Source organism: Cloeon dipterum, chromosome X (genome assembly GCF_949628265.1).
Source record: "Cloeon dipterum chromosome X, ieCloDipt1.1, whole genome shotgun sequence".
NCBI lineage: Eukaryota > Metazoa > Arthropoda > Insecta > Ephemeroptera > Baetidae > Cloeon > Cloeon dipterum.
Genome location: NC_088790.1, coordinates 2,060,109 through 2,082,688, shown reverse-complemented (window position 1 = coordinate 2,082,688; position 22,580 = coordinate 2,060,109). Strand labels below are relative to the sequence as shown.

Sequence of the window (22,580 nt, the reverse complement as noted above, 5' to 3'; positions counted from 1 at the left end):
AAGAAACATCGAAAATCAAGGTTAACGTGCAGGTATATGTGAGAACATTAATAACGCAAAATCCAATCAAATGAAACTATGTTTCAGCTTCTGCATCCGCTTCACACTTGTTGCCCTCCTCATAATTTTGCTAGCCGCTACAACCACCGCCACCATTTTCATTTTGCTAGGCAGGGGTGGTAAGTTAATTGGATGGCATATATATCTGTGCACAATAATACATCCAATATGAAATGTGCTTTTGACAGAGATTGATGACGATAAAGGCATCGATTCAGTTCTAACAACTCAGAGCCCAATACCAACAACAGCAACAGCCAAAACCACCACCACACCACCACCACCAACAACCACCACCACCAAACCACCATCAACGACAACCACACCACCACCACACACAACAACAACCACACCACCAACAACCACTCCACCACCAACAACAACTACCACAATTCCGACAACCACGACCACCACACCACCATCAACGACAACCACAACAACACCACCACCAACAACAACGACAACGACAACACCACCACCAACAACGACAACCACACCACCAACAACCACAACAACAACAACCACTCCACCACCAACAACAACCACCACAATTCCGACAACCACCACCACCACACCACCATCAACGACAACCACAACAACACCACCACCAACAACAACAACCACCACAACACCGACAACCACCACCACAACATCATCATCAACCACAACAAGCACTCCACCACCACGAATATTTACCGTCTTGATTTCCATTAACAACGGCGAGAGGATATGTGGTGGATCCCTCATTAAGAAAGATGCAGTGCTGACAGCACGTCAATGCTGCTTTGGGTGAGTTGGCCAAAGAATATAGGAATTGACAAACTTATCATAATTTCAGAATCCAAAATTCCACCATCCTCGTTGGCGGTATCAACTATGTCGAACCCGGCCGGCAGATTGGAACGTCCACTCTATACAAGACGCACGCCAGAAACGATCCATCACTTTTGGACTATGGAGTCTGCATTATTCACCTGCACGCTCCAGTTTCTGACGAGGAAATCACAACCATCCGTCTGCCATCTCGCTCTCAGGACTTAAAAACCTTTGAAAAATACAATGCTATCTTATCTGAATGGGAAAGCACCTCACATGGTATCAAAAATACCTTCAGTGTTTACCAGATGACAAAATATTAATTCTCAACTTTCTTGTTTAGATGGCATCTCTAACATTCGGCTTTTCAACTCTGACGTCACCATCAAGAAAAAACACTTTTGCCAAGGGTTCTACCCTAGGGCGAACGCTGATAGGACAATTTGCACGTACACCAAATACGGATCTGGTGGCTTTTGCAATGTACGCTTTATTCGTTTTTTGCTCCTTTATATTTATTCACACATTTTGCGAATAGAGAATCGTTGGCTACCCCCTCACCATTACAGAATCAGACGGAATGGAGACCCAAATTGGACTCGCCAGCTTTGGTCCACCCCCAGATATTGCCCGCTGCGAAACACGGTATCCTAATGGCTACACCAGAATCACAAAATACCTAGACATGATCGAAATGTTCCTTCCTTGAACCTCTTGCTGTATCGAGGACCGTTTATGCAATAGTTCAAACGATCCATACTTCACACTTTTGACCAATCGTTGTATAATATTGTTATGTGTCAATCTTTAGTATTTTCTTTTGTATTATGATTTGCAATCAGATGGAATATGTTATGAGAAGATCATCACCTGAATGTACTACCATAATGAGTCAGATAAATAAATATATATATATATATATATATATATATATATATATATATATATATATATATAACGGCCTTTTAACTTCTGAAATATGGAGCATCCCTCTAAAGCTAAAAGCTGTTACTCTTAAAATTTTAAGTTATATTTTTAATAGAGCATTCTTCTCTTGAGAAGTCAAGCAAAAATTAGATGAAGTTGCGAAAAATTGCGCTTTAAGGGGCTGTAAACTGAAAAATTTACCTTCGAAATCTTGCAATTTAGACATCCATTATTCCAGAGCAGCGGTAAAGGAGGCCTTGGCCAGTAAAAATTGCAACAACTTGAGATGCATAATTATAGCGGGTCGTGGAAGGAAGATAAAGTTAAATCCAATCCATCGCCGGAATAAAGATGGTCATGGCCTTGACCCTCATCCTTGTCGCTCAGATACGCCATTTAATCTCAGGTTTTTGACCAGGCCAGTTCAAACAGACATGTAAAACCTCCCGACGAGCATATCTGTCTCAAATATCTTTGCTTGCATTTTTTATGTTTTACGATAAAGTGGTTGTTGATTTGAACAAACACATTAGAAAATGAATTTGACGAATTACATTATATCAAAAATCCTTTCATATTCGGAAAACTGATACGATTTTTTTTGCATATTTTCCTTTATCAAATGTAACGTTGATTCAAGCACCAAAGAATTCAAAATGGCCAAAATAAAGCTGGATTTTCTATCTACTATAATTTAACTTAGGACACAAAAAATATATCAATTTTGCCTTTTCCGATCTGCATTCGACTTTCCAAAATAATTTTTTATCTGATCACATTTAAAAAAATAAACACTATTATTTTTGCTTTTACCATAACAAACGGGAGCCATTTCATTGTAAAATAGTCATTTATTGTATAAAATGTAGCAAAGAAACACAATTTGTACGGAATAATTGGTAGATTCTCCTTATCAATGATTTGTTTAGAGAAAATTTATTTCAAGACGAGCCAGGCAACTTATCAGCTGTCGCTCGTCTAGCTATATCACAACAAAACAACACAATATTAATATCATAACACGTAATCAACTATTAGAGTTTTATATTTTAAATCACGAGGTGGTTGATTACCCAAAGTGATTTGAGGGTTACACAAAATAACTAACAATTTTCTCTCCAGGCCGTTTACTAGAACAAAATACTGAACAGAATATGACGGAGTAAACCCCCAAGTTGAAATCGTCAGCTTTGGTCCTTCAGTAGGCTGCGAATCGCATCGACCTGACGGCTACGTCAGACTCTTACTGGATTAAAAAGTGGACTGATAGAGTCAAGATCTGCCCTTAAAACTCTTAAGCGCGCTATATTGATGACCGTAACATAATAAATCACATTTACATGATCTATTTTGAAATTTTTTTAGAATAACTCTTGCAGCTGAATTCTGATTTTTAAAAAATGGAGGATACTTAGTGAGCCAATAATGTCCTCAAAATACACCGCGATTTTTTAATTTTCTAACAATTAGATACATAGATTCATTACAAATTGAGGTATAATATGTACAATATTAGTTCTACAGACATCATTATGTGGTTATTTGTTAATTATTTAAGCTATAGTATGTATTTAAGAGACTTTCCAAAATAATAAATAGGCTCTTAATTTTCATTGCTTGAGGTTACAAATATTTATTTTAAAAACCTACAAATTTGAACAAATCAGCTCGACTTAGAACAACAAATGATAATGATAGAAATTATTTAACCCCATTTGACAGCTAATTGAATTGTTTTCCTTATTTCCCAATTTTTTATTAAATTATTCATTTACAGAATTCAAGTATGCGTGCTTTTAGGTAAACAAGTTGCCAGGAATGCAATACACCAAACACATGCATATTAAAATCTGGCCGTCGTGTACGCCTTGCATAGGGAAGGAAGCTGTGCTGCTGAATAGTCGTTCAGTGCGGGTTGCATAGCATTCAAGGCTTTAACGACACGAAATTGAATGAAAGTTGCGCTGTGAAGCCGAAATGAAGTGTGGAATGCAAACACATGGAATGTCAGATGAACCAAGACAAAGGGAATAATTCAGTTTTAGAGATAACTATGGTACTGGAATGCCAGCAAACTGATTTTCGATTGTCATTTTGATTTTGCAACTTTTTTAGAATGTTTTATGATGGTGTTAACCCGGAAGGGTGCTTTTCATACAGAATTTAGCGAATAAGTCAGTTTTCATCAAGATTAAACTTTGACGGGTCCGAAAAATATATATTGCTAGAAATCTGAGAGAGTGCCTTAGAAAATCAAATGCTTCTATATATTCATGAAACGTTCACTAGCGAGCTTGATGTCACTCGCAAACAATCAATTGATCTCATCGACAGGAGAAAATTCCTATATTAGTGAACCTGACCTACAGTAGATTAAATGCAAAAATAACGCTTTTAGAGAAGATTTTAATGGAATGAGAAGGCTTCTTCCACTGAAATAAATGTACAAAAGAGTGGCCTGCAGATTTTCAAGCACGTAAATAAAAGCTTCTGGCCACTAATATTGCATACAAAAAATAATGAAGCACACTGAGGATCAATATCTTTAATTTTAGTTAATTAAAAAATTAAATCCATTAGCAGTAATTTTGTGGTTATTAAAGGATAATGTATTATAGAGTACAAGTATACTTTACTCATTAAGTAATTTTCCCTGCTTAACAGCTATCTGGTAGAATATAAATAATGCTAAGCCGATTCCACGTCTATTAGCCTACCAGTAGGACACTAGTAACGAGACACTTTCCTCTGACATTACTGCAGCTCTCTTCAACTTCCAAGATGCATCTTGCTGAATTAACCTACAGTGTAAGTAATATATTTTATTGGTTTCATCTGCGTGATAGAGGGTGGGCACTCCAAAGGGGTGAAGGTTAATTTCGGTCTTGGTCTTCCGAAATCGATAGGTTATGGAAGCTTAATTAAATATAGAGAGTTCATGACTCCAAATTCTACATAATTATAATTGCGTTCCCAACTTGTTTTTTGAGGACACTAATTTCTTTCTTTCTGTCAGACGGAAGAGGGAGGGAAGAAATATGAAAAATCGATGGCAACGTGCAGGTGACACTAGAACATTAATAACGCAAAATCCAATCAAATTAAACTTTTTTCAGCTTCTGCATCCGCTTCATAATCGTTGCCCTCCTGATAATTTTGCTGGCCGCTACAACAATGGCCACCATTTTCTTTTTGCTAGACAGGGGTGGTAAGTTAACTGGATGGCATATATATCTGTGCACATTATAAAACATATTAACCAATATAAAATGTGCATTTGACAGCAGTTGATTGAGAATTAAATTAAATAAAATTGAATTAGATAATGGAACGGCAACAACTCAGAGCCCAATACCTACGACGACAACTACAACCACAACAACAACCGCCACCACACCACCACCACCAACATTTACCGTCATGATTTCCATTAACAACGGTAGGAGCTATTGTGGTGGATCTCTCATTAAGAGAGATAGAGTGCTGACAGCTCATCAATGCTGCATGGAGTGAGTTGGCCTGGCCAAAGAATATAGGAATTGACAAACTAATCATAATTTCAGAGCAAAATCATTCACCATCTTCCTTGGTAGTAAAGATGAACCCAGCCGGCAGATTGGCAAATCCACTATATACAAGTCACACGATAGTAATAAATTGGACGACGGTGTCTGCGTTATTCACCTGGATGCTCCAGTTTCTGGCGAGGGCTTCACAACCATCCGTCTGCCGACTAGCTCTCAGTGCTCAGAAACCTTCGAAAGAGACAAAGCGACAATCTCTAGCTGGGGACGCCCTTCAAATGGTACCAAAAATCCCTTTAGTGTTTACCACAGAGGACAAAATTGTAATTCCCAACTTGCTTGTTAAGATGAAACCTCTTACACTAAGCCTATCTACACTGACGTCATCATCAACGAAAAAGAAGTTTGCAAACATCATTACCCTGAAGCGGACACTGTAGGGACAATTTGCACCTACGACACAAGCCGATCTGGCATTTGCGATGTACGCTTTATTCGCTTTTTTGCTCCTTAAAATTTATTTACAAATTTTTCCAACAGGGACACGCTGGTGACCCCCTCTTCATCACTGAACCTGACGGACTGGAGACCCAAATTGGAATCGCCAGCTTTGGACCTCACACAGATGTGGACTCCCGCTGCTCACCTGATTATCCTGATGGCTTCGTCAGAGTCACATCTTTCCTACAATTGATATGTGATTTGGGTGATGTAATTATCCGCCATTAAACCTCTGTCGAGGACTACTTTGTAATAAAGCAATAAATTATCTACTCATCAAACTTTTGAAATATCATTTGAGCAACCCTTGCATCGAATTTTTAACTATTAAAATTAGGAGCATATTTCTCTCTATAGAGAAATTTTTTTTGCTCTTTTTTTATCCATGTGCGAGGGCCGGGAAGGGCGCGCACTGCACTAGCACGAATGCTGAAACCCGGGTCCCAATAACACCGCGAACGGATAACATGGGCGCCCCAGGCCGCACAGGGACCCAGCCCACTCAAGGGCCACTTGCCTCCGCACAGATGACTGCATTGAAACGCTAGACATTCGTCCCGTGAAGCCAAATCACGCATGCTGGAAAGGTGCAAAGCAGCAAGTAGCGAGTCGGCGCCGGTGCGCCTCCCAGCCCGTTGAGTGTCATAATGTGGTAATTTACAATGTATAAGAGACATTCCAAAACACTAATTGGCTCTTAATTTCCGTTGGTATAAGTGACAAAAAGGAGCTGATTTTTGAAAAACCTATAAATTCGATTATATCGGCTTTCAGAACAGCAATAATGGTATAAATTGAACCCCATTTGAAAGCTGATTGATTGACAACAAATCAGCGTTAGTTATGTTCCAGGTTTCGGGGTCAATCAAAATATTTTTTTTCTTATTACCCAATTTCTTATTAAATTTTTCTTTTACAGGTTTCAAGTATGCGAGAAAGGGCGTTCCTATTAGGTAAACAAGTAGCCACACATGGATTAATGTCAGGTGAACCAAGACAAAAGAAATTCAGTTTTTTCAGGGAACTTTAATGCCAGCATACAAATTCAAGTGTTATTTTTATTTAGCATCAGTTTGGAATAGTTTCAGCATAATTTTAACCCGGAAGTTTGCTTTTCATTTAGCAAATTAGTCAGTTTTCATCATGATTGAACTTCAAACTGATTCGAAAAATATATCTTGCTGAAAATCTGACAGATTTTGCCTTAAAAAATCCAATGCTACTATTATTCATGAAGCACTCAATATATATAATAGCGAACCTGATGGCATTTACAAATTAACATTTCGCATTATCAGGAGAAACCTCCTAGTTTATTAGTGTGCGAAATGATTAGACTTTTACGCAACAGCGCTGTTTTTTCAGCCTTGATTTTCAGTTTTGTTTTTTGTTTCGAGCCATATTTATTGTAGAGGACCTTCGGAGCAAGGTAACAAATGCAACGGTGCTAGGAAACGGCATCCTGCTGACGTGCGATGGTGTACATCACCCTGAAGACACGCTTTCGCAAAAGGACGATCATACTTGATTTGACAACAAATCAGCAATTATTAGGTCAGTCTAAATTTGAATTTTTTTATTAATTGAATGTTCACAATTTCCAATTAAATTATTAATTTCTAAATTAAAAGTACTGTAAAGGTAATCAAGTTGGCAGTAATCATGCATTTTAAAATATCTCCATCGAGTACGCCTTACATTGGGAATGAAACTGTGCCGCTGAACAGTCGTTCAGTGCGGGGTGCATATCATTTCACTCTTTGGCGACACAAATTTTGAAGTGCCTTAATATCTCATTATCAATTATGAACAGAAAAAATAAATTACAAAATTATCATGTATTGTCAACAATTTTAAGTAAGACAAAACAAAAATTCCTCATAAACGAGTTAAAGACAATTTTAGCTTTAAGGAAATATCCGAAGTAAATATTGTTGAAGTCTAACTTCATTATATCGATACACCGTTGTTGTTGTTTATTCTTGCGATTGCGCGCAAAAAATACGCTTTGATTAGCCATGAAAAATTGCGATAATTTGAGCTGCACCATTGCATATATTAGGGCTAGGAAAGCAGTTAATTTAAATCACTCCAACGCCGGAATGAAGACTATCATCGCCTTGACTCTCATTTTTGCCGTCGCAGCTCAAGCATGATATTTGATCTCAGGTTTTCCACAGATTCATTGAAACGCAGTTCCTCTCGAGGAAATTATTTTAATATTATTACTTGTTTTAAATGATTTGCATTAAAAACTTAATTATTAATAATTTCAAAAACCTGAAAATAAATTTGACGATCGAATTATACATTTAAGATATCCTCATTTCTTTCCGGTATTTTCTTTTCTAGAGCCCAACGTGAGGGAGAATTATCGGGGTTGGATACTCAGTGAGTGAGATTGCTCCTCCCCTTTTACCAAGATCGCCAATTTTAATTTTTTACTCTTCCCTAGAGCCGCGTGCCTGCTTTGTCTGCCGGCCAATGTCTTGCCTTCAAACGGGAATTCGAAGGAGTTTTACGATGTAAAATGGTTACTTACAGTTGTTGAAAATGTTGATTATTTCGTGAAATTTCTGACTGTTCTCACTGTTCTGTAAACAAAGAGGCGAAAACTTTTGATTCCTCGTTTTTTCCAACGAAAATATTGGTGTGAAATAGATTGATTTAATAAAAATGTAACTAGTTTTAATATGGTGATACTTCCATTTGGACGATTAAATTTAAATCACGACTCCGATATCAAATGGGGGGGGTTGTATATGGGTGTTACAAATATAACACACACATATTGCGAAATGTACACACTATTATGTTTCTTTTATTTGTTAATTTGAATCTTGTATTTTGACTAAATTTGTAAACATGCGGGTGGGAATTGGGAATATAGAGGATCTTCTTTTTCTGTACCGTTGTGTAATGCAAATAAATACATCAATTTAATTAAATTAAATATTGAGCGACTGTTGAGGGGTTAGCATGTGTGTGGTATTAAAAGTAAGCAGAATGGATAAAAATAATTGATAGATCCACACTTGACCCCTTCCCTCCCGCTGGAGCCATGCCAATTTGGCACCTCTGTTGCCATTTTTATATTGACTCGGGGAACCCTTCTTCCAACCTCCAGAGGAGTTCTAAATTCTAAGACAGAGTCGAGATTTCAAGCAGGAAAATAAGCGGACAGGATTGAAGATCTGACTGAGAATATCAATGAATAAAATTGTTAACATTTTGTACAAAATACCTTTTTTCAGGTAATTCCAATCCAAATTAATAATGAATCAATATTTTCAAAAGTTCCTATTTTCAAATAAAAATCCTGTGATTTGGGCGGAATTTTAGTTGAAGAGAACGCCCGCTTTAAGATATTGAGTTGTTCGACAGCCTGCAAAATGCAGCACATTTTCTTGGCAGTTTCAATAAAAAAATCCTCCTAGCTCAGCGTATGTATTCCAGCCAGTTTGAGAAAAACAAATTTTTCTGACTGCCAGAAATCACACTCTCTTAATAGGTGAATTTTTAATTGTTCGCAGATTTCTTTTCATGCTGAAATTGGATAGTTGCGATTGATCAACATATGTGTGATATTCTTTCATTTTTCGTCGCTATGGATTTTTCTGAAGGAATGAATAGCATAATAATAATGAAAATACCTGCAAATAATTTGACTCTGTGTAGTTGACAAAGGCTTTTAACCGCAGCAGGGAACCGACCTGGATCCGACATCCACAGGTTTGTGAAAGCCGATGTCGCTGATGTGGCAAAGCTTGGGCCTGAACTTGCTGATGCACACAGGTAATAGCCAGCAGCCCACGACAGCTGTAGCTCAAGCTGTTGACGCATCAGGAAGCCACCAAAAACTCTGTAGGGCCGGATTTCTGTCCTGAAAAGAATTCAGAATTATTATGTTTGTAATATGTACGACAATTTTTGCAACGAAGATGAAGCCTGGTTTAATTTATTGCCATAATTATGTTTGTGTTACATAGTTTACTTACTTGTTTTTACGAAATATTATTTGATTACATCACGGGAAAATTTGCAAAAGTTTAGCTTGATTCCCTTTTTGCCAGGCAAATCAAAATCCTGATCTTACATGGACCTTTATTCGAGAATCGGCACAATCAGAAAAATTAATGGATCTGATGAAAAATGTCTAACTAAATTGATGATAATGCGGATAGTGCGATAGTAGTTGACTCTAGAAGGGGAAGCGGTGGGGGCGTGGCTTGCTTGGTTCGTTTCCGTTCCACTCATTCCTTTGATTATAAAACTTTAGATATTCTGTAGCCGCAGTTTTTATTCTTATGAAAACCGGTACTTAAAACAATTATTTTGCATTTTGAATTAAATCAAGAGGATTTAGTACAAATTTACAAAAAACTGAATGAGTTGAATTTTTCATTTCAAATCACGAGTTCTGACCGCTTCAAGATCCGAAATGTTTTCAAATTTGTACCGATACATATATACGATTAAGAAAGCTTATTTTTCATTTGCTCGTCCTGTTCTTGCTCTCGTCGCTGATTGGTGCGGCTGCGGCACCGCCGCAGTCACAAAATCACAGAGCAGTGAGAGCTCACAGCTCACAATCAGAGCACAGTAGTTGTGACACGAGAATCGACGTAATCCTGAGCGCGCTGCGAAAGCGTTATGTCGCTGTTTTCATCTCCAGGTATGCATTTTGCACACATAATTTGCAGTAATTAGCCCTGATTTATGTATGTTTATGCATTTTTAATGTCAAAACAGGTAGGTATTCATAAATTTTGAGAGAACCACGTACATACATCTTAGCTGTGTTTGCATAATATGCATGTATGTACATTATGTAATAATAACTATGTAAAATATGATAGGAAAATATTACACTTTTCGCCGCCGACAAACAGTTTTTTCCATCCATATTTTCTTATAGAATCCTCATAAGAATTGGCAAGATGTGTGTAACCCGGCGAAACTGCACTTTTTTCAATGTTTAATGTATGATTTGTACATCCATAATAATATGTAAAAGTATGGCTTTAAATTACTTAAATGATCAAATTCGAATTTTCTCATTATATCCGTGTTTTTTCAGTCAAAACACCTGCTGGTGACACGGATGGGGGCCCGCCGTGGACGCAGGAGCCTGAGTTGGTGACTGTTGAGCCCGATTTAGTGTCAGTGGAGCCCGAGTCACATCATCAGGTGGTGCTGAGCACATCCGAGGGCTGCAGCTGGGTCTCTGATTGCCCGGCCCCGGTGCCTCTGCCCTGGTTCCTAGCCGACGAGAAACCCACGAGATCGGACAACCAGGATGCGGTGGCCGGATCGTCCAAGGCAGACTTGGGCCAGACGATCAGCATGGCAAGACTGCGTGCGGCGGAAGGCCTTGCCGCGCTGCAGAAAACCTACATCCACTTCCAGAAGAGCAGGGACGCGATCGCTCGTGTGGATGAGCCCGAAGTCGTCCTTGTCGAGGACGAGGAGCCGCAGCCGCTGCAGGAAAAGGTTGTCGAACAGCCCCAGCAGCCTGGTGACTCAGATTTGGAGGTGGTGGAGGTCACCATCGATGAGCCGGTGGCGAAGATCAACTACAAGGAGCCTGTGCATCTGGAGACACGAATGCCTGGCCCCTTACTCTTAGTCGACGACGACAAAAGCGGCGCGTGCATCGTCCACATCGATATCTACGGATGCAAGTGGCAGACTCCCCAAGTTTTGGCCGGAGTTGGTGCATTTTTCGCCTTTTGGCATCCATGGTATATAAATTGATTATTTTTTATTTGATTTTTGCACGGAAATATTTGAGAATAATTTTAAATAATTTTTTAATGTTATAGTCATTATTAAGAATGAATTTTTATTTTCAAGGTTTTGAAAGTTGTCAGGCGTGGATATAAATTCGCAAAATTCGGGATTTTTTGCTGCACTTTAAAAAATTCTTCTTTGAACGCGATCAACATCGCTCGACGTCAGGGTAGTGGTGTTTGAGACATTTGAAAATATGTTCAGTATAATATCACTGCTCTTAAAAAATAAGAATTAGCAAGTTGCTTATAGGCCCTCACTTAGTGTTGGAAAGCCGCCGACAGATGGCGCCACCGGTTTTCAGCACGTCAAAAGATAGCATATATATTAAGTGAAGAATGCTCAGTTTCAGGATTAAGTCTGATTAAATTGCAGCGGAAGTACCTCAAAAATAATTTTTTTAATAAATTAATCGGTGGCGCTATCTGTTGGCGACTTTCAGCATAGAGAGTTAACACCAACTAACTGATGTAATTAAAATTTGAATTTTTCCGTTGAGATTTAAAGGCGACAGTTGGCAAGAACTGCCAAATTTTTATTTGCCTGGCGCGCGTTGGCGGCTGGTCATTTTCACAAAAAGCGACACTGGCGCGACTGACATATATTTCAACGTGTATTTTGATAGTGCTTGTTGGCCTGAAAGGCTGCAAGACATTTCCCTTGCACTTTTTAATTTCGACTCTTTTTCACCGGCGGCTGGCGTTGCTAGCGCAGCTTAGCCACATTCACGGTGGCTGGCCCGAAATACGCCGGATGTCGGTCGCGGCTGGTGAAGACCTTAAATATGTATATAAATAAAAAATCGAGGTCTCGTTGTCGGCCAGCCACGCTGTGCCGCGTCAGCCAGCAAATTTTGGATCACGTCGTCGGCAGCCGCGCCAGCCGCCGTGAATCTGACTTAAAATTAGCTGCGCTAGCCACGCCTGCCGTGGGTAAGAAATTAAAAAGTGCAGGAGAAAGAATGTCTCCCGGCTTTTCGAGCCGTTAAAGCATGATCAAACTCCACTGTCAAAATACTGTCAGCCGCGGCTGAGACCTGTAGTAACAATAAATCTGGCAGTGAAATCTGAATTTTTGTTCTGTTTTTCAGCAACGTGAGCCGCGCGCTGGACTCTCGTGTGGAGTGGGACAAGGACGACGCGGCAGTCGTGGCCGCCATCTTGGCCTGTCAACGTGCCAGAGCAGCAGGTAATTGACTTTCCATTCGCAAAACTGCCGTTTCTGATATGTTTTTTTAGGGCTGCACAAGTTGAGGATCTGCACCAGCCACAAAAAATTGAAAGGCCTGGTTAAGCGTCACCAGAGGCGCGCTGCGCCCATCGGAATCCAGACGCACCTGTCGCAGAGCATGCGACTCGCCACTCTCGGCATGCAGATCGAGTGGGTGAGTATACAAGCTCCGCCTTTAATCGCCATTTCTCTAATTTTTGTCTCTGTCTCTGCCCAGACGATCGTTTCTGCAATCTCTGCGGGCCAATGTTGCGCTTTCAAGCTCGCCTTCCAAGGAGCCCGCGACCAGGTTGGCCCCATTTGGTTGACTGCCGACCAGCAAGTAATTTGCTAACTTTCAATTTGATGCGAAGTCTTCTTTAACTGTGTGTGCTACACTGAGATATACTTAAATAAAAGTTGTTAAATCTTAAAAAAAATTGATTTAATAGAAACTACACTCACAGAAAAATTTTTCACTATGAGTATGAAAATGCGGCTCTCAAATTGATAATGCAACTTTGAGTCTCACAGTGAGTATCAAAGGCGTCCGGACGCTTCTCGTACTCACTGTGATGACCAAACACTCGTTCTCAGTTGATAATGAAGCGAGCGAGCATTTTGGTCATCACAGTGAGTACGAGAAGCGACTGGACGCTTTTGGTTCTCACTGTGATGACCAAACGTTCATTCTCAGTTGAGACTGACGCGAGCGACGATTTTCGTCATCACAGTGAGTACGAGAAGCCGCCGACCGCTTTTGATACTCACTGTGATGACCAAACGCTCGCTCTCAGTTGATACTGAAGCGAGCGAGCATTTTGGTCATCACAGTGAGACTGAAAAGCGGCCGACCGCTTTTGATACTCACTGTGATGACCAAATCGCTTGCTCGCTTTTCAGTCTCAATCTGAGAGCGAGCGCACATCTCTTTTAAGTACTCACATACCCTGCAGATCATGGTTTCAGTCATTTTTAATCATTTTATAATTCATTTGGATAAGATCTCATAAATTTACACACTCGGCGGCATCCATGTTTGATTTGATTGACATTCTCGAGAGTAGTGTCAAGGACGAGGAACTTAGGACAAGCATTTACTTAAGTCGCTAATGGACATTTTTTTCATTTTTATTATGTTTTGGCCGATATAAGTTGCCTTAATTACGAATAATCGCAGCCAAAAGAGGCTTAAATCAGTAAAATTTAGCCAAAAAATATTGGCAAATGAATAAAAATAAAGAAAAAACGTGAGTGTTCAAATATCTAATGCGCTATCTCCTTTCTCTACATGCATTGCTTTAACAGCTGAGTTTTAATGGGTGGCGAAAACTGTAATTTTTACATATTTTATGCTCTAATTCTGAAGCTAACCTATGTCAATCTTGTACACATAATATTATAAATTGAACAAAATGTTGATTATAATATGATTTATTCTATTTTATCTTTATGCAAGTAAAACCAGTAGTAGTTAGTTGTTTTTTACATTTAGAGAGGCGTGTACATAAAAATTAAAACTCAGCTGTTAAAGCAATGCATGTAGAGAAAGGAGATAGCGCATTAGATATTTGAACACTCACGTTTTTTCTTTATTTTTATTCATTTGCCAATATTTTTTGGCTAAATTTTGCTGATTTAAGCCTCTTTTGGCTGCGATTATTCGTAATTAAGGCAACTTATATCGGCCAAAACATAATAAAAATGAAAAAAATGTCCATTAGCGACTTAAGTAAATGCTTGTCCTAAGTTCCTCGTCCTTGACACTACTCTCGAGAATGTCAATCAAATCAAACATGGATGCCGCCGAGTGTGTAAATTTATGAGATCTTATCCAAATGAATTATAAAATGATTAAAAATGACTGAAACCATGATCTGCAGGGTATGTGAGTACTTAAAAGAGATGTGCGCTCGCTCTCAGATTGAGACTGAAAAGCGAGCAAGCGATTTGGTCATCACAGTGAGTATCAAAAGCGGTCGGCCGCTTTTCAGTCTCACTGTGATGACCAAAATGCTCGCTCGCTTCAGTATCAACTGAGAGCGAGCGTTTGGTCATCACAGTGAGTATCAAAAGCGGTCGGCGGCTTCTCGTACTCACTGTGATGACGAAAATGCTCGCTCGCTTCATTATCAACTGAGAACGAGTGTTTGGTCATCACAGTGAGTACGAGAAGCGTCCGGACGCCTTTGATACTCACTGTGAGACTCAAAGTTGCATTATCAATTTGAGAGCCGCATTTTCATACTCATAGTGAAAATTTTTTCTGTGAGTGTAATTTAAATTTTACTTGATATTATATACACCGAGAAAAAAATTTTTTAAACAACCCTTCAAATTATGTAAGAAATATTTTCCCGACTATTTCTTGCAGATCAGAATAAAATCCTTGTGTTCGAATAGCATCTATAGGAGAAGTTTCAAGATCTCACGACTCTAGCATGGCACCTGAATGAAGGATGAAGAGATTGAAGGAAAAAATATTTACCGCACAACATTAGATCCCACCTTTTTCCCAGAATTGTTTAAGCAAACATGGTTGAAAACAAAAAGACATCTTATTTATTGCTGTTCAGAATATTATCATTTTCACATCATTGAGTTATTGTTCATCTTGATTAAATGAAAATTATAAAAAATCCAGGATATCAGAGAATACTGTAGAACCATGCAAAATCCAGAGGTTGAAATTATACTACAGAGGAAGTAAAAAACAGGTTTTATAGGGATCCTCTCACAAACTAAAAACGAGAATATTTTTGAAAATTAAATTGGACGTAAGCACAGCTGTTTGACACCTGGTTGGCCACTTGCTAGGCAGCAGCAGCAGCGAATCAGCTTCGCGGGAGTGCGGAACGTAAAAAACTTTTCTATGGTTACGCCCACTTTCTGCTTGATTATTCTTGTCTCTGGAGCTGGAGATTATAGACCTAGTACCTTGACTACCTGATTTGGCTCAGCCTGACACCCGACATACCTGTACCTGTGGAAGGTCTCGCCCTATGACAAAGGGTAAGTTATGTATGTTATCGCAATCGCAGGCCGAGGCGACAGGAGTGATTCAAAATTAACTGCATACCTAATTTACACATCCATTCGTTTATGTATTTCTGATTTTTCTCTTTTGAGCTGATCGCAAAAATTGAATGATGATACTAAAAACATTACATTACATTATGGGGGTTGTAAATTTACGAAATTTACCACCGAAACCTAAATTTTGCATAAAATCATGCAATTTGATATATTTTTTCCAGAACAGCGATATGTATTACATAGCCGGTTTAAAGGAAGAGCCCTTGACAAAGCTTGAGAAGATGGACGAGAAAGTAATAAAGCGCAAAAAAGACGAGCCTGAAGAGCAAAAAAAGGCAACATCTGGTAAGAGGTTGGTAAAGAGCAGTGTGGTGCTGCCGGCGCCGGGTCCCCTTTTCTTCGAACCCGCTACTGGCGCCTGCACCGTCCACATAGAGGTTTTCTGCAGAGACTGGCAATCTTCGCAGCTCGTGGCTGGCGTCGGCGCCTTTTTTTCTTTCAACCATCCGTGGTAAGCATCGAATTTTTTAAATTTTTATCTATATATATAACATGAATTAAATATTTAATTTTCAACTCCGTAACTGCGAAGAATCTCTTTAAAAAGGGTGTTAATTGAAAATTGCCTTGAGTGTTTTTATAAATTTTCAGGATTAGTTTAAGACCGTCTTTGACGAAGTTTCTGAGCCTGAGCCTGAGCACACCATTTAATTCCTGAGGGTCAAATTAATAAAGGCGAAGAGGCTTTTTTCCGACTAAAAAGTGCAGCGCGACGTACAAACTTTTTTTCCCGCCAAAACAATATGAATGCGCATGCGTCAGAGCTGCATGGCTTAGATCTAACAAAGAAGTCTCTGCAAGTCAGTGCTCAAACTAGCTCTGACGCATGCGCACTTCTCGCATGTATTGTGTAGGTTCAAGTTTTGGCGAAAAAAAGTTCGCTCGTCGCGCTTTTTACTTTTTGGCCGGAAAATAATTCCCATTTAGCTAATTCGACCCTCAAAAATCAATAATAATTGTTGCGTGTTGCGTTCAGAAACTTCATCAAAGACGGTCTTTAAAACTTCAAATATATAACATTCATTCCTAATTGTTGCAGCAATGTGAGCAAGGCGCTGGACCCGCGTTTGCGCTGGAGCGCACTTGAAGCGTACGTGATGGCCGCCACGTTTGCGTGCAAGAACGCAAAGTCCGCAGGTTGGCCGAGAATTGTGCGTGCCTGCGATGTGGACAACATTTTGCAATTTGTATTTTGCAGGCCTGTACAAACTGTTGATCTGCACACACTGGAGCAGGAGGCTGAGGGCTGCAATTAACCGTCACCGCAGGGGTGCGCCACTCGAGGGCATGCAAGCGATTCTCTCCCCCAACGTGAGGGAGGTATTTTCGGGGATGGACATACAGTGGGTGAGATTGCTCCTCCCTTTTCACCTCAGTCAGACCGCCATTTTTAATTTTATTTTCTCCCCAGAGCCGCGTGCCTTCTTTGTCTGCCGGCCAATGTCTCGCCTTCAAACGGGCTTTCGAAGGAGCCCACTCCGGATTTACAATGTAAAATTGTTACTTACAGTTGTTGAAAATGTTGATTATTACGTAGTTATTAAAGAGACTTGAAATTTCTGACTGTTCCGAAAGCAAAAAGGATCGAGCCAAACCTTTTTCGCCTTTTTTGATTCCTCGTTTTTTCCAACGAAAAAATTTTTGTGAAATAGACTGATTTAATAACAATTTAACTAGTTTTGCGGTGATAATTCCATTGGAGGATTAAATTTAAATCACGACTCCGGTATCAAATGGGGGTCGTGTGGGTGTGTTACAAATAATATTGACAGCGTTTACTTGCGCACTATTATATTCGTCAGATAATAGGCGACTGTTGAGGCGGGGGCGGGGGGCGGCATGCGGTATAAAGTGAGCAGTATGGATAAAAAATAGTGATAGGTCTCCAAACTTGGCCCCTTCCTCCCGCTGGAGCCATGCCAATTTGGCACCTCTGTTCTCTGTTGCCATTTTTAAATCGAATCGGGGAATCTTTCTTCCAACCTCTAGAGGAGATAACTTTATAGTTCTAAATTCTATAAAAACGAGTTGAGATTTCAAGCAGGGATTTTACGTCAAGAGAACACCGGCCTATGATTCAAGATTTTCTTTATCGATAGCCGGTAAAATGCAGCACTTTCTTGCTCTTTCAAAAATAATCCTCGATACTGCAAGAAGCAAGGCATCACCAGAGTGAAAACAGCCTGGCAAAAGGCTGTTAAGTTCAGGCAAAATTCATTCCATTTGCCAAAATTAAATTCGTCTCAAACAAATTCAATTGTAATTCGGGTAAAAAATAAATGAATTTTTCTGACTGCCAGATAGTCTCTCTAGGTTGAATTTTTAACAGTAAGGGGACGTATATGATAATTTAATTTTCATTCTATTAAAATTGGAAATAAATTTTTATGTTTAATGGAATTTTTACAAAATTGTTTGATTACACATCACGGGAAATTTTGCAAAAAGTGTTGCTTGGTTCCTTTTTGTCAGGCAAAAAATCCAAATCCTGCTTATCTTATACCTTTAGAAAGGAAGTAACATGCAACACCATGGACATGCACCTCTTTCGGAGACCTTTGCGAGCTCCGCCTGAAAAAAATTCGCGAGAATGTTTATCCGCCAAAGTAGTATCTATCTACATAACTAATTTTGCATTCATTTCGGTAAATTATAAATCGATTAAGAATAAGAACCTTAAGAGTTACGCGAGAATCAGAGCAAATTCGCGTTTAGCAATTTTACTGTGACTATGACTACACCGGACCGGGGAGGCACGAGAACTTATACTTTTCGACCGATTCAAACTTGATTAGGGCATTAATTCATTATGTCCAGTCCACCATTTTGAGGGCGTGGTCGAGTTCTATTCCGCCTTTCGCCTGTTTCGTATTTCGTTCCGCTGTACCGATAATGTATTTTCTCGCGGTTTAAAAAATTAAAAAATCCGGTTTATTTCCGACAGAAAATCTCAAGACAGAAAAAAGCTTAAAAATTGAAAAGCTTATGTACATAAATACAGAGAGGTTCAACACAATCCGGAAAATCCCGCTTTTCTAAGCTTAAATTGCGTGTTAAAAACCGATACACGGTGTTTTCATTTTCACGGATGCTCATTGGCTGAAGAGGCTGAGCTTTGCAGGCGGCAGAGCTGATTCCTGACTGTATGCAAAGCTGTCGGAACATGTTCGTCTATTTGGTTTTCTGAAGTTGCTTACGTTCAGTAGCACCGCTTGTGTTTTGGTTCGGGTTGTCTTCGTTTTTGGGTGAGTTGGCTAATTTATTCTGAATGCATTGGACATATTTGCATGCTAGCGCTTCTGTTTTGCCAAAATTGAATGGCCAGCAAGCGGTTCACATAACATACATAATTATGTATACATACCTACTCTGGATCACACAGACACTGCGGAGAGTTCGTTTTATTAATGTAAAAATGCACCCTTTTTGTGGCACAAAATTTTTCATAGACGTTTCTCTATATTTTATTTTAAGGTGATCATGCCTAATAGAGATCCTGCCGCCAAGTACCGGATTGTCAGCAAGAGGAGATGGTTTCCTCAAGATCAGGAGCCTTCGGAGCGAGGTGCCTGTCACAGGACCCCGGATGAGCCGAAGAACAAAAGTAAGGAGGCCAAAGAGGCGGTGTCTGCAATCCGATGTATCCTACCGCCGACACGATACAACACTTCTGCCATTCCCGGCAACTCCAAGGACAAGGACAAAGTGCCTCAGCCAGTCCTCAGCGAGGAAAAAGACATGGCTGTGGCCCGAGTTGCGCCGCCGACACGACTAAACACGGCGATTCCCTGCCGCACACTGCCAGAGGCCAAGGAAAAACCCAAGGACAAGGGGGTTCAGTCAGTCCTCAGGGAAGAGAAAGACAAGGCTGTGGCCCGAGTTGCACCACCGACACGATTCGACACTGCCGAGGCCAGGGACAAAACCAAGGACAATGTGGTCCAGCAGACCCAGAGAGAGGACAGGACCAAAAAGCCGGAGAAGAAGGACGAGAAGGCTGCCCCACCGAAACCACTCAACACTGGAACCGTCCGGCGCGCCAGTGAACAGAAGGAAGCCAAGGCCAAAAAGAAAGCTGCTCCTCCAAGACAACTCGACACCTGCCGCTCACAGCCAGAAGCAAAGGACAAGGTGGTCCAGGCCAAAAAGCCGGAAAAGAAGGACGAGAAGGCTGCCCCAACGAAACCACTCAACACTGGAACCGTCCGGCGCGCCAGTGAGCAGAAGGAAGCCAAGGCCAAAAAGAAAGCTGCTCCTCCAAGACGACTCGACACCTGCCGCTCACAGCCAGAAGCAAAGGACAAGGTGGTTCAGGCCAAAAAGCCGGAAAAGAAGGACGTGAAGTCTGCAGCACGGGTTGCACCACCGAAACCACTCAATTCTGCAACCGTCGGCCGCGCCAGTGCCCCGGACGCCAAGGCCGAGGCCAAACAGCCGCCGGAAAAGAAGGACGACCAGCAGGCCCAAAAGGCGCCCAAGCCTAAGTCGAAATACACCAACGTGTACGTGAGGGGCCTGCTCTACAAGGACCCAGACAACAAGCACCTCACACACGCCGGCGCTGGCGTCTACTTTCGCAAGGGCGACAAGAGGCAGGTTTTTATTTCATGCCACTGGCAAAAATAATTGGAATAACAATTTTATTTTTTCAAATGAGCCCGAAAACTGGAAATTTAGAAAATATTCAGCTTTTAAAACGGAAAAATCGTTGCAATTTAATTTAAAATAAGGCCATTCAATTTATTTGAGCCACTAAAAGGCTTGGAAATTTATTTTTTTGAGCCTAAACATAAGGAAACCATTTTAATAGCTATATTAGTTTGTATTTTGATTGAAACTGTGCTAAAACTGTGACTTTTGCAGAAACTGTAGCATGGACACCGTGAACGAGCTGCGAGACAAGCCAATTCCATCTGTCGCAAGCGCCTACGCGGCATTGTTGGCCATCAATGTCGCCAAATACCATGGTGAGCCATCACTCCTTTTATTCTCAACTGAAAATTATTTTTTCTGGGTTGCAGTTGAAAAAGTGGTAGATTTGTGTCATTTTTTTTAAACAAAATTGTGGAGGTTCAATTTTCTGCCTTGATTGCAATTATTATTCATAAGCAGAGAGGCTCTGACAAGATTGTCAAAAAGGTTTTTGTCGAGAAAGGAATTTTGCAAATATGTTCAGCAAAACCAAAGTATTATTGCCGAGATGAAATCTCTTTACAAGTGGCGTTATCTGTCAATTTTTTATTTGAAATACAATTTTTTAACAGGCCAGAAATGGAATAAATATAAACTTTGTAAGTTTATTGTGATTTCTCATGGATTTTCTCAAAGACACTCAGTTCAATGAGATAAATTGACCAGTGGGTCGTTTTTCTAACATTAATGATTCTAGACTTTGTAATTCTTTAGTGACTACTTTTAGAGCAAAAAACGTAGTATATTATATCAGGCTATAAAATATTGTTAACGCACGAGTAAAAATTTCCTTCCATATTTTTTCAAAGACCGTCTTTGACGATGTTTCTGAGCAGACCATGCAATCGATTTTTCAGGGTCGAATTAGGTAGAATGGATATTTTTCTAACCTTAAAGTCCAGCGCGACGTGCGAACTTTTTTCCCGCCAAAACAATATGAATGCGAGAACTGCGCTGGTTTGAGCACTTGCAGAGAGACCACCTGTACGGATGACTCAAGTGCCAGATCATATTGTTTTGGCGGGGAAAAAAGCCCGCACGCCCTTTGGACATAAAAATGTTCATTTTCCCCCTAATTCGACTCTCAGAAATCGATTCGTGTGCTTAGAAACTCTGTCATAGACAATCTTTAATTGGTATTTATAGTTAAAATGTGTTTTGCAGGCGTTGAATATTTGGACATTCATACAAGCTGCAAAAAGTTGATGAACTGCTCGATTCGTCTGGCAGCGAAATTCAAGCCTGACGCGTTGAATCGGTGCAAGGACGCGAGCGAGATGGCGGTGGTCATGGTGGTCGCTGCCGGCAGCGAGCTGGTATCCCTCCATTGGGTAAGCCAATCGTCTCTGCTCCGTATTTCGTCACTCTCAATTTGCTCCTACAGACGCTGATTGAAAAAGATGCCGAGCCGAAGCGTTATGTCTACGCCACCAGACTCGCAGAAAAAGCAGCGTTGGAGCACATTGAAGTCGGTGCTTGATTGTTTTCTTTATTTCATTTTAGGAGCATTTTCTGGGCAATTTTTGTTTGTCCACCATCAAACTAGCTCCCTGTACCTTTCTGAACTGACGTTTATATAATTTCAAATGAATTTGAATGCTTAATAGTTAAAAGAATGTCTTATTTAATTCCCAATTTTTATTTTATCTTTTGTATATGACAAACCTCAAAGTATATAACCTTCTGCTTACAATCACTCTACATTTATTAGTTTAAAAACTAGATACTTCAGAAATCAATCAATATTAAATATTTGTTTCAGCTCTCTAGAAACTTAAAAATTTGCGAGGAATGCAAATAAAATTGGGGGTTTCTTGTTTCTTATCATTTAATATTTGGTTGTTTAAAGAGTTATTTAATTTCACCCAGATTCGCTACTTATTCCCGAAACAACATTCGATCTGGTAAAATTCTTCTTATCGGATTTGTTAATAATTACAAGTTTGAGCAGAATTGCCAGAA

General features: G+C 39.9%; 3 protein-coding genes and 1 long non-coding RNA gene across 4 annotated transcripts; 3 read left to right on the top strand and 1 right to left on the bottom strand.

Moving 5' to 3' along the window:
* Positions 1–8,369: 8,369 nt before the first annotated feature.
* Positions 8,370–9,962, bottom strand: LOC135945172 (uncharacterized). Its single transcript, XR_010575412.1, has 3 exons — positions 9,827–9,962; positions 9,482–9,711; positions 8,370–8,422 (listed from the first exon to the last, which is right to left on the bottom strand). It is a non-coding gene; the product is annotated as an uncharacterized LOC135945172 (long non-coding RNA).
* Positions 9,963–10,372: 410 nt separating this feature from the next.
* LOC135945883 (uncharacterized) lies at positions 10,373–13,264 on the top strand. The gene is made up of 5 exons (XM_065493818.1): positions 10,373–10,503; positions 10,909–11,572; positions 12,712–12,809; positions 12,860–13,005; positions 13,069–13,264. The coding sequence occupies exons 1-5, from the start codon at positions 10,482–10,484 to the stop codon at positions 13,183–13,185; spliced, it is 1,047 nt and encodes a 348-aa protein (XP_065349890.1). The 5' UTR covers positions 10,373–10,481; the 3' UTR covers positions 13,186–13,264.
* Positions 13,265–15,747: 2,483 nt separating this feature from the next.
* Positions 15,748–17,461, top strand: LOC135946747 (uncharacterized). The gene is made up of 5 exons (XM_065495103.1): positions 15,748–15,842; positions 16,088–16,377; positions 16,966–17,063; positions 17,125–17,273; positions 17,338–17,461. The coding sequence occupies exons 2-5, from the start codon at positions 16,097–16,099 to the stop codon at positions 17,419–17,421; spliced, it is 612 nt and encodes a 203-aa protein (XP_065351175.1). The 5' UTR covers positions 15,748–15,842; positions 16,088–16,096; the 3' UTR covers positions 17,422–17,461.
* Positions 17,462–19,033: 1,572 nt separating this feature from the next.
* LOC135946107 (neurofilament heavy polypeptide-like) lies at positions 19,034–22,501 on the top strand. Its single transcript, XM_065494165.1, has 5 exons — positions 19,034–19,171; positions 19,401–20,518; positions 20,790–20,893; positions 21,783–21,949; positions 22,003–22,501. Exons 2-5 carry the CDS (start codon positions 19,407–19,409, stop codon positions 22,096–22,098), a joined length of 1,479 nt encoding a protein of 492 aa, XP_065350237.1. The 5' UTR covers positions 19,034–19,171; positions 19,401–19,406; the 3' UTR covers positions 22,099–22,501.
* Positions 22,502–22,580: the final 79 nt, after the last annotated feature.

Coding starts and splice junctions, on each gene's coding strand:
- LOC135946107 (XM_065494165.1), top strand. CDS start 19,407: ATGCCTAATAGAGATCCTGCCGCCAAGTACCGGATTGTCAGCAAGAGG. Junction 20,519..20,789: donor TTTCGCAAGGGCGACAAGAG/GCAGGTTTTTAT, acceptor TGACTTTTGCAG/AAACTGTAGCATGGACACCG. Junction 20,894..21,782: donor CAATGTCGCCAAATACCATG/GTGAGCCATCAC, acceptor TGTGTTTTGCAG/GCGTTGAATATTTGGACATT.
- LOC135945883 (XM_065493818.1), top strand. CDS start 10,482: ATGTCGCTGTTTTCATCTCCAG. Junction 10,504..10,908: donor GTCGCTGTTTTCATCTCCAG/GTATGCATTTTG, acceptor GTGTTTTTTCAG/TCAAAACACCTGCTGGTGAC. Junction 13,006..13,068: donor TCGGCATGCAGATCGAGTGG/GTGAGTATACAA, acceptor GTCTCTGCCCAG/ACGATCGTTTCTGCAATCTC.
- LOC135946747 (XM_065495103.1), top strand. CDS start 16,097: ATGTATTACATAGCCGGTTTAAAGGAAGAGCCCTTGACAAAGCTTGAG. Junction 17,064..17,124: donor CAAGAACGCAAAGTCCGCAG/GTTGGCCGAGAA, acceptor TGTATTTTGCAG/GCCTGTACAAACTGTTGATC. Junction 17,274..17,337: donor CGGGGATGGACATACAGTGG/GTGAGATTGCTC, acceptor TTTTCTCCCCAG/AGCCGCGTGCCTTCTTTGTC.